This window comes from Periplaneta americana, chromosome 6 (genome assembly GCF_040183065.1).
Source record: "Periplaneta americana isolate PAMFEO1 chromosome 6, P.americana_PAMFEO1_priV1, whole genome shotgun sequence".
Classification (NCBI taxonomy): domain Eukaryota; kingdom Metazoa; phylum Arthropoda; class Insecta; order Blattodea; family Blattidae; genus Periplaneta; species Periplaneta americana.
The window spans coordinates 49,011,940-49,024,154 of record NC_091122.1 but is presented as its reverse complement, the minus strand read 5'-3'; the positions used below and the strand labels follow the sequence as shown (position 1 = coordinate 49,024,154).

Here is a 12,215-nt window from a genome sequence, read left to right as displayed (position 1 = left end):
AGAGGTCAAATGACTTTATTGTCAAATGCCTGGCATTAGAAAACAACAACATATTTCCATGAAAAAAATGTAAATATTAAATCTCAGGCTTGTATATATAAAGGAAAAAATAGGTTTTTTGCCTAAATTCCGCTCTCTACTTATGATAGTGAGTGTCTATTTGGAGTTTTGTTTTGATGTTTTCTATATTTTACTTTAAAGTAGTTTTATATGTGCATTAAATATTACAATGAAAGATCACCAGATAAAATGGTTCAGTGGTAAAAGTAAGACTTGCATTTGGAAGGTCCTGAGTTTAAATCTTTGGATCAGCCATTGTGATTGTGATTTTTAGTGATCATAAAGTAAATAGAAATGTAGGTAATATTGGATTGGCTCCCATTTCCAATACAAAGATTGCAAAACTTGAATCCCCAAAGATTGTATAGTGTGATTTAGAAGTCTGTCTGCAGTTCCACTGATTCTAGCTGGAGAAAGTTGGCACTCCTGAATTCATTCTGGTGTGACAGCCTCATCTCCTTTACCCACATTCCTTTAAGACTAACAGCTTCACCCCCCTGTCTCTGATTGTGTTTCTAGGTGGGTGTAAAATGTTTTCTATTCATGAAGTGTTTGTAGTGGAGAATGTTTTTAGAGAAAATTGGACAATCCAATCTCGGATGACCAGGGAATTGTCAAAATTTCTGAAATTCTGATTCAAGAATGAAAAGTTTTAAATATGGAAGCAGTATGAAACATTTTTCCAAATCTGATATATTTTGATTTTGAAAAAGAAAATTATTGAATGTTACTTACTTACAAATGGCTTTTAAGGAACCCGCAGGTTCATTGCCGCCCTCACTTAAGCATGCCATCGGTCCCTATCCTATGCAAGATTAATTCAGTCTCTGTCATCATATCCCACCTCCCTCAAATCCATTTTAATATTATCTCCTATCTATGTTTCGGCCTCCTCTAAGGTCTTTTTCCCTCCGGCTTCCCAACTAACACTTTATATGCATTTCTGGATTCGCCCACATGTGCTACATGCCCTGCCCATCTCAAACGTCTGGATTTAATGTATCTAATAATGTCAAGTGAAGAGTACAATGCATGCAGTTCTGCGTTGTGTAACTTTCTCTATTCTCCTGTAACTTCATCCCTTTTAGCCCCAAATATTTTCCTAAGAACCTTATTCTCAAACACCCTTAATCTCTGTTCCTCTCTCAAAGTGAGAGTCCAAGTTTCACAATCATACAGAACAACTGGTAATATAACTGTTTTATAAATTCTAACTTTCAGATTTTTTGACAGCAGATTAAATGACGAAAGCTTCTCAACAGAATAATAATAGGCATTTCCCATATTTATTCTGCGTTTAATTTCCTCCCGAGTGTCATTTATATTTGTTACTGTTGCTCCAAGATATTTGAATTTTTCAATCTCTTCGAAAGATTAATCTCCAATTTTTATGTTTCCATTTTGTAGAATATTCTGGTCACGAGACATAATCATGTACTTCGTCTTTTCGGGATTTACTTCCAAACCTATCACTTTACTTGCTTCAAGTAAAATTTCCGTGAATGTTACAATTACATATATAAAATATTCCATTGTGCATACTTTAATGAAAGTGCTCTTTATGATGTCGGTATTACATTTAGAACATGGCTGTATCATCATTGTGCCTCGAAAAACCACTGTGTGCAAAAGCATTACAAATTTCCAAAGTGGTTATAGAAAGCAGTTTTTATTTTTCCATTATACAAGTGAAACCATTGAGTATTCACATACCAGGTTATAACTGACAATTCCCAACAGCTTTCTGATCTTTTTGCATAATATAACTCATTTCCGCCAAAATGTCACATAGCAGTTTTTCGAGGTGCAACAATGATATATGATTAATCATAAATCTTCAGAATGAAGATTATACTGTTGATAGTATAGTGATGATTATTTTTATTAATGATGCCTTCTTTATTATACAGGGCAATGGTGGTTTTAGAACCTTTGAAAGTGAAAATAATAAACTTCCCTCTTCCGAAGACTACAGACATACAAGTTCCAAATTTCCCTAATGATCCACAACAAGGATTTCACTTTGTTCCATTTGCAAGTGAATTGTATATTGAACGTACTGATTTCAAAGAGGTAAGACAATATAGAGGAATCTTCATACAGTATTTATTAATGAGTAGTGGAAATACATACTATACAGTAGCGTGCAAATTAATCCGAACAACGAAATTACTTATGCAAAAACACTCAAACGGGATAAAAAAAAAGGATCTAAGACATACCTCAGTAATCTATGTGGCTTCCCTTGTTCCTAATAACAGCTCTGAGACGATTTGGCATGGATTCCACTAATTTCCCACAAATATTCTTCATTTCTTCATCGCGAAACCATACACCAATGAGGGCAGAAATCATCTTCTCCTTTGTAGAACAATCCATTTTTTGCATTCTTCTTTTGCAAATTGACCACAAGTTCTCAATGGGGTTGATGTCGGGTGAGTTGCCTGGCCAGGGGAGTACCTGAATATTCTTCTTGTTGAATTCTGTAGTTTTTCGAGACGTATGGCATGGTGCCAGGTCTTGTTGCAACACACCTCTGCCATCCGGAAATGATTTTTGCAGCTAGGGTACGATTCTGGTTTCCAATAAGTGAATATATTTGTCAGAATTCATCATTCCCTTGATAGGTATTAATGCTCCAGGCCCTTCATGTGTAAAACAACCCCAAAACATTACTTTAGGGGGGTATTTGGGTGCTTGTTGCAGATGAGCTGCTGTTACTTTTTCGGATCCTTTCCATACGTAAGAAACACGGTGGCCGTGGACCTCGAAATGAGACTCATCGGAAAAAAGTACATTCTTCCAGTCATTCACTGTCCAGTGTTGATGTAATTTTGCCCACATTAAGCGTTTTTTGCACATAACAGGGGTTAGCAGTTGCTTCTTAATAGGCTTACGAGCCCTTCGTCCATCTTCCAAAAGCCTACGCCACACTGTTGTGACGTGAATATTCGCCCCAGTGGTAGCCATTAACTCACGGGTTAAGTGGACAGCAGTTATTCTAGGATTTAATTTAATTTTCCTGACATTTAAATGATCATCTGCAGGTGAAGTCTTCCTTTTCCGGCCACAGTTTCCTTTTTTCTGGTGTGTGAAGGATCCAGTCTCCCTGTATCGTTTTATGATCGAATTAACAGTAGCCAAACCGATGTGACATTCTGCAGCAATTTGCCTCTGTGTCATAGAAGAATGCTCTGCTAATGTTATAATTTTAGACCGTTTTCGTGGAGTTGTATCCATTTGTGAAGACGACAGAATGTACACAGGATTGCAGTATTAAGTCTTCAACACAACTGAAATGCTTATAAGTACAAAACGACAGGCAAAATGTCACATATTATAAAAAAAATAATGACAGACCTTCAACAATGGAATTACACGTACTACAGATGTCAATTAAAGCGGTATGAGCAGCTGTGAACCCAACAATGACAGAAAATGTAAAAGTATGTCGTGTTCGGATTAATTTGCACGCTACTGTATCTTGGCAAATACAATTGCAAGATTTTGACATGACGATATAGTGAAAAACAATTTATTTAGTTGTTGCTTTGCATTATGCAAGTATATATTTGTCACTATCTTCATTATTCTCAGTGACATTTAAATTAACAGGGATAGTATTTAAAATGAAATTGTGGAAATCAAGCTGCATTCCTTTTCATTCATATACTTCCACAATATCTGAAATAAAAACTGAATCATTACATTATTTTAAACTGCATTGGTTTTTTCTGATGTAAACATAACACACACACTCAAAACAGTGGAGAAGAGCCGACTGACAGTGCTGTATTTCCCCTCTCTGAATTGAAGGTTAATACGATCATGTAACAATGGCGTCAATAGATACCAAAGGTTTCATTGTCCCAATTACATGTCTCAAAGTTCCAGCAGTGGCTCGGGTTTCGACAAAAAAAATGTTTTCTTGATTTATTAAATAATATTTGTAGAAGAATGTGGTCGTGAATACTTTTATACATATTTAGGCCTACATAGAGTTATGGTATGCTAGAGCTATGTAAAATGTATGTGCCATTAGCATAGCTCAGCGATAGTGGTCTGGAATCTTGCCCGAGGCTGATTATCTGGTTGGGGGGAGGGGGAGTTATTTTACGACGCTTTATCAACATCTAAGGTTATTTACCATCTGAATGTGATGAAGGTGATAATGCCGGTGAAATGAGTCCAGAGTCCAGCACCAAAAGTTACCCAGTATTTGCTCATATTGGGTTGAGGGAAAACCCCGGAAAAAACCTCAACCAGGTAACTTGTCCCGACCGGGAATCGAACCCAGGCCACCTGGTTTCGCGGCAAGACATGCTGACCGTTACTCCACAGGTGTGGACCTATCTGGTTGGGCTTTCTGTTCCAAGGTATTTCCTTCTTTTAAGACAAATGTCTGGTAATAATGGGGAAATCCTGAGATTCATATTATCTAATATTGTCTCAGTATCACCAATTCCACTGGAACATTATATGTAAATGCGTGTTACTTTCTGGACACCGTTAAAGAGAACATATTATACATTTATGTATAACAAAGACAAGGCATGATATACTTGTAAATCAGTAAATTGATCACTGAAGAAGTTTATTATTATTATTATTATTATTATTATTATCATCATCATCATTATCATCATAATCATCATCATGCTTTTCGGGTAAATGTAAATATAAAATTACCCTAAATGTTAGAACACGTAGGCCCGGTTTCTTCGACCTTTGTTAAAATGCACCTAACATAGCGTTAATTAACTGTAACTTAAAAGTATGAATTGCTGTTAAAAATATTGCGTTTCTTCAACTTTACATTTTACATTTTAACATTTTGTTTGTTAACTCTCTGTTAGGACCAGAGATTCTAGAATTTAACTATAACCTATAACCAAGTATAGGCTCAATTCTGTTTTCTGAACTCTGACAATTGCGATTCTCACTTGTTTCCGTCGTTTGATTCAGAGAGTATAGAAGTCTTTCTATTCTCTCAGGTTTCATTTCTGCTTCTTTCCGTCGTCTGTATCACAATAGCGTGGAGCAACGTTCTGGTATTGCTGTTGTGAAATCGAAAACACTGGAACAAAAAGAAATCATGGGACTAATTTCTCTTCGTTCGAAAGAACCCTTCTGCTGGAAATTATTTCGCAGTATAAACCAATTAATGAGAGCAAACAAACAAACAAATGGATCTATGTTGAAAGTGAAAAGTGAGGGTTGGCAGAAAATAGCCTATACCTTTGTATGAACTTCTGTTCTGTCAAATCACAGAAATCATCCGCTCTGTTTATGTATTCATGGATATCGTTTTCTAAATAATCAAGATATAAAAGTTCAGCATCTAACGCACCAGCGATGTTGGATACTTCTATACTAACAGAGAGTTAAATGATTTAACTGCATGAAATTGGGCAGTTAAATTAACATAGGTTTTAACAGCCTGTTAGTACTAACAGTAGTTGAAGAAATGCTTCAACCGTTAAGTTTACAGTTAAAATGGAATAACACACTGTTATAATTTAACATAGGTTGAAGAAACCGGGCCGTACTGTTTTACTTGTATTTCAGATCAATTCTGCAGCCCTTCTTGTTGAAAACTTATCACAGAGACGTAAAATGACACTTATACAAAGATTGCTCGAAATGGCGAACGTAATTCTTGGTTTTCATGCTCAGATTGGGAAATTGTTGCGTTGGCCATCCCTGCTTTATTACATCACACTTCTTGCCATAAAGTCCACCAAATGGGTGCTTCCACAAAACTGTCCAGCACACAGATACAATCCGAGAAATTAGGAATGTTTGGAGAGCTGTTTCCTCCATATAGACCCAGCAATTCAGTAATAAGTATACAGTTAATTATATGCACACCAATGAACTAGTTCCAATTTTGTGATTTCAATATTATTAAATATTAAAACAACTTCATATAAAATCATCATCATCATCATCATCATCATCATCATTGGCTCGACAACCCTTTGAGGGTCCTAGCCTTCCTCAGTATTTTATTCCAGCCGTGCACCAATAAAGTTGGCATCTTCGTATACATTATCCTCCCATCTGCTCCTCGGTCTTCCTTTGGATCTGCTTCCTCCAAGATTGGATGTAAAGTCTCTTTTAGCGGGTCTAATATCGTCCATTCTTACCAGGTGTCCAGCCCACTGCAATCGACCAATTTTAGTAACTGTTATAATATCTGGCTCCTTAAACAGATCGTATATTTCTTTATTATATCTAATTCTCCATTCATTATTTATTTTGACGGGTCTCAGAATTTTCCTCTCGAGGATACTAAATCTTCTGATGTCTTGTTTGTTCATAGTCCAAGTTTCCGAGGCATACATCAACACCAGCCTAATAAGCATCTTATATATTCTTATTTTAGTTGAGATGGTTAAGAATTTCGATTTAATATATTTCAGTAATCCAAAGTAACATTTATTTGTTATAGATATTCTTCTCTTAATTTCAAGACTGATGTCGTTGTCATTATTGATCATGGAGCCAAGATATATAAAATTATTTACATATTCAAATTTGTAATTTTCAATTGTAAGATAAGTTGGTGCTTTATTAATACCGGTAATGTTTCCTTTGTGGCTGGAGATCATGTATTTAGTCTTGCTCTCATTAACTCTCAATCCCATTATCTTTGCTGCCTTTTCCAGGGAGATATCACATAAAAATAAACTAAATAAAATAATACATAGTACTATGTTTGATAAGCTATCACTTTTAACAGTGTAGCCCAATGCAAATAAAAATTTTAAGGTCAACATTTTGCCAGCCTAATTGCAGACGATATGCTTACAGGAGCTTGCTAAACATGCGACTGCCATTGGCTCCTTGCTTCTCGCTATGGCCAAGCAAAATAGAAAATACTGTGGGTGCACGCTCCCTCATATTTGATAGTTCACACACTTCACAACTGTCGAAGTGTAGGAAAATTCGCTAAAAGAACCAGTTGCGACAAAGACTGCGAGTGAATAAAGATACTGTACTCAGATTTTTAATTGTAAAAAATTATATAGTACAATAAAAAACATTTGCTTGTCTCGCCACACATGCATAACATTTTAAGTATCTTCCAGAAAGCTTTTCCTGTTGCAATGCAGTAGTCATACTGTATATCTTTATTTGAAGATCTGGTCACCTAAAACTGTAACTAAAAGTTGATATTATCACAGTTTAGTATATACAGTTGCGAAGCTTGGGATAATTTTTTGCATTTCTCGTGATAGTTGCTAGCCGCTTGGAGCTCTGTCAGTACTAGGAACAATAGACTGTGTCAGTGCCATCGTGATCTACAATTAAGGAAGGCAGATCTGCTAAATTAAAATCACAATATAAATTCTTTTTTATTAAACCCCAAAAATGCTTCCATTCTAAACTTAAAATGTTGATGCGAATAGATTATGTTAACATGTAAAATTCTCTTCACATTAAAATAACACAGTTTTGTAATTATTTCTGCAACAGATTATGCGATAACAAGTAAACGGAACTTATGGACACATTACACTAAATAAAACTTAGCAATGATACGCAATAAAGTTATAATATAATATTTCACTGAGCTCCATACACTGAAATAGAAAACCCAAACATACATTATCATCTGTTCGGGAAAGGGTCTGTGCTGAGGCAATAATAGCGATCCTGGTGGTCAGCAACTATCTATGTATTCATATTTATTAAGTATTGAGCTTCGGGATATTATTAAGAATTAAATAAATTATTAACCAATTTGAGGAATACGGTACTAGTAATATGCACTTGTTTTACAGGCAGGGGACAAAGGATACAGACGCCTAACACCTGACCAGCCAGTGGGACTTCGTCATGCCGGTTACGTCATTTCCGTGACCGAAGTGCTTAAGGATTCCCAGGGAAATGTCATTGAGTTGTATGTTAAGTGTGAACCAACGTCTGCAGCAGAAAAGCCTAAGGCATTCATTCATTGGGTTTCACAGCCACTTAACATTGAAGTCCGTATTTATGAAAGACTGTAAGTATTGTCCTCACCCTTCAAGAAAGGAACTTTACAATTCTATAATTTATTAATAGTGAGCCTGTTATCCCAAATTGTAACATGTTTATTGATGAGCAATTTTAAATATTACTTTAGTTGCTAACAATAATGCTGTTTTAATATATCTGAAAGAGTAGATAAGTAACTTGAGATATAGAATGTAATATTAATAGAAAAATTTTAATCCTCTGGAACATAAACAGTGGTCCCGCGTTGTGGCGTCATGGTCCAAGGCGTCCTGCCTAGGACTCGCGTTACGGAATGCGCATTGGTTCGAGTCCTCATGGGGGAAGAAATTTTCTCATGAAATTTCGGCCAGTGTATGGGACCGGTGCCCACACAGCATCGTGATGCACTTGGGGAGCTACGATAGATAGCGAAATCTGGTTGCGAAAGCCAGCTATAACGGCTGGGGGGATCATCGTGCTAACCACACAATACCTCCATCCTGGTTGGATGATCGTCCACCTCTGCTTCGGCATGTGGACGTGAGACCAGCAGCCGGCTGATAGGTCTGGACCCTTCATGGGCTGTAGCGCCACAGATTATTATTATTATTATTATTATTATTATTATTATTATTTTATTATTACATAAACAGTGGCACTCCAAAATGTTGTTGTTTTCTAATGCCAGGTGTTTGACAATAAAGTCATTTGATCTCTTGCACTCCAATATTTTTCAAAGATATTGTCATAGTCAGTCACTGAAGCACAGATTTTGAGGTGTTCCGAATGCGTTCCTTGATTTGAATTGCAGTTAGGGGACTGATATATTCCAATTCTGTGCAGGTGTTTGGCCAAACAATCATGGCCTGTTGCCAATCTAAATGCAGCTACAGACGATTTTCGTGGTAAATTAGGAATTAACTGTGGATTATGATGCAGAGAGTTCCATTTTTTTCCCTTGAGATAGTGTTATCAAATTTTGTTTGTTGAAGTCTAAGTATGTAGATTTAATAAATCTTTTCACAGGTCGATCTGGTTGGCGAGTTGGTATAGCGCTGGCCTTCTATGCCCAAGGTTGCGGGTTCGATCCCGGGCCAGGTCGATGGCATTTAAGTGTGCTTAAATGCGACAGGCTCATGTCAGTAGATTTACTGGCATGTAAAAGAACTCCTGCGGGACAAAATTCCGGCACACCGGCGACGCTGATATAACCTCTGCAGTTGCGAGCGTCGTTAAATAAAACATAACATTTTAACATCTTTTTACATACATAGATTTAGTAACAGGTCTGTGAGTAGCAGTGCTGCCCTTCTTTACTAAAGCATCCACATTCTTGTTTCCCAGGATTCTACAATGGGATACAATATCATTTAATATAACGATCGTCTAGTTCAAAAGTGCGACAACGAACAGGTTTTGAGATATCTTCAGTTGAAAGCTTCAAATAAATCACTTAGAAAGGAACAGAGTTCTGGTTCATAACCACGACAATTAGAAATGAGTCAGTATTCAGGACGAGTATATCACAATCTTCCAGTTCATTATTGATACATTTCGAAATGTACTGATAATGAATTAGTAAAGTCCATAGTTATAATTATTTCTAAAGCAGTTTATTTAGTTTTTTTTATTTTTGGTTGTAAATATGACTTATCTCAATATTGATTCGGAAAGAGCTCCGAAAGGGGCTTTCAGTAGTATAAACAACAAAAAAATGGCAATTTTTTAGTTGTCGCACTTTTGAACTGGACGATCGGTAATTCAACTAACGTTTTTAACCACTAATGATCATCTTCAGGTTGGGCTACAATTACATATATGTGCATAAAATAAATCTACAAAATGCGTGGCAATCTGCCATTATATGTTGCATGACACAAAGCACATGCATAAAAGGGCTCTTAAACCTAAATTTTGGATTGATTAATTTGTTGTGCAACCTGAGGTCTCGCTGTAACAGACTTTCACTATATTTCTGTAATACTTGAGTGTTCATGCTTGGCTCTTTGTGTGGCAGATTCAAGCACAAGAACCCAGAGGATGCAAACGAAGTTCCAGGAGGATTTTTATCAGATTGCAATAAAAAGTCCCTGGAAGTTCTTCAGGCCTATGGTGACTTATCTCTTAAAAACGCCCGTGTTTATAACAAGTTCCAGTTTGAGAGGATTGGGTTCTTCTCTGTAGATCCAGACTCAACGCCTGGAAAGGTAATTTATTTCCAGTGATTGAAATCCATATTTTTTTTTATACTGAAGGAAAGTAATAAAATTACTTTATAATATACAGTACGTATGTGATTCTTTTAAAAAAGAAAAAATCTTTTTAAATATTGGCACAATGAGAGACAAATTACGGTAAAATTTAATACTTTTATATTCAGTACTCTTCAGAATTTAAAAATGAAACAATTGGTTTGTGATAGCTAAAATAAGGTACGAAAAATGAAGCACACAAAACCAAATTGATAAAAAGGTACTTTGTGTTGCAGTGGTGGCACATTATTTTTAATTAATAATTGAGTCTCTCAGAGGACAAGGGAATCAAGTCACAAAAATAAAGGGTGCTATTCATAGACATTTCGCAGCACGTGCTACGAGCGTACTAAGCTAGCCCCGGCTATCCACTGGTTACTAGTACAGAATTCAAATCATATCCTATCGCTAACACTGGTTTATGAATACGAAAAACGCTGATCATCCACTGGAAGACCGCGCTAAAAATGTCTATGAATACGGCCCAAAGTCTTTTATGTATAGTTAATTACCCATTAAAGGTGAGTGTGATTTTAAACATCTCCACCATTGCAAAGATTGTGAGGACATGATTCTTTAAAGCTACGGTTTGTTTACGCTGATTATCATCGGATGCACATCGCCAGTGATCATAAACACTAGTGATGATGATCAGGAAGTGGTTTCTTTATCAGCGTACATCGCTGTCAATTTTCATTTGTTCTGCTACCATAACTCGATTCAATATATCTACATGGCCTTCTTTAAATATCGATTATTGAACATGTATACGGTGATGTGCGACCTGAATTTGCTTTAGAAGCAACCTCCAGCGATCTACGTCGCGTCCAACAATCTATGTTGGCGATCATCACTGTAAAGAAACCATGTGCATTCATTTTAACTGCTAGCAACTCCAGGCGATGATCGCCGTAAATAAACCACAGCTTTACGCTCTGAAAGTAACCTCATCTAAGATATGTACAGACGAAATCTCTCCCAATTGACCAAAAGTGGACTTGATTCCTTTGTACTCTGAACACCCTAATTCTTGATCATGATAAACAGAAACATCCATGCAACGATTATGCAGTGAAATTTTGAAGACCTGATCAGTTTGTCAATAAATAAGGGTATGCTCATAATGCAATGGCGACGATTACGCGATGAAATACAGTATAGCGAATTTTTAAGCATACAGTAATGTACAATTTCATTGGTGTTTTCAGATGGTGTTCAATCGCACAGTTACTCTCAAAGAGGATGCTGGGAAGATATGATGCAAATGAAATTGTGTATGAAAGGACTGATGATAACAGCTACTGTTTTTAAAGAATAACTCATCTTCAGTGTGTTCCTATTGCCTTTAACTGCCTTGTCACTTAACAGTGTAAAGGGTGTGTTTTTCTATACATACATATATTTTTATTTACGTATAAAAACGTTGTGTAAATAAAATACTGAAATATAAATGAAGTCATGACTCTTAGATATATGTACCTTCTTATTTTTTTACTGTCTATTCACGAGACCATGAGGTAGGTCAGGTGACATTCTTGTGTCATTGTTATGCGTAAGTATGTGTGTACTATATTAGTTTTAATATGTTTCCAGCACACTTTCGTATTCTGAATATTGCTGTGAGACTTGTCTGATGAATATACTGCTGGAAGCTCGTCTGTATTTAGGTGAATTTAAGATTATATGTATTCTTACTTTCTTCATTCAACAATTTATATTTTATTACTACAGTAAAACCTATATGCAGTAAAAATACACTTTAGAGATTTATTTAGCTTAATAATATGATATAAAACTGATGGCGATCCTAAAGAAAATTGGCGTGGATTGGAAAGAGGAGCCTATTCAGTAACCTTTATATGAAACAATGAGTAAAAGTCAGAATAGGAGAGGAAGTGAAATAGGGAGAGGAGTACAACA

At 36.1% G+C, this 12,215-nt stretch overlaps 1 protein-coding gene across 1 annotated transcript in view; it reads left to right on the top strand.

The window, feature by feature from the left end:
• GlnRS (Glutaminyl-tRNA synthetase) overlaps positions 1–11,763 on the top strand; it is a 41,064-nt gene extending 29,301 nt beyond the window's left edge. The window contains exons 11-14 of the mRNA XM_069828066.1: positions 1,971–2,133; positions 7,851–8,071; positions 10,061–10,250; positions 11,504–11,763. Coding sequence (XP_069684167.1) covers positions 1,971–2,133; positions 7,851–8,071; positions 10,061–10,250; positions 11,504–11,554 — 625 coding nt within the window. The 3' untranslated portion in view covers positions 11,555–11,763. The remainder of the gene's footprint in view (positions 1–1,970; positions 2,134–7,850; positions 8,072–10,060; positions 10,251–11,503) is intronic.
• Positions 11,764–12,215: the final 452 nt, after the last annotated feature.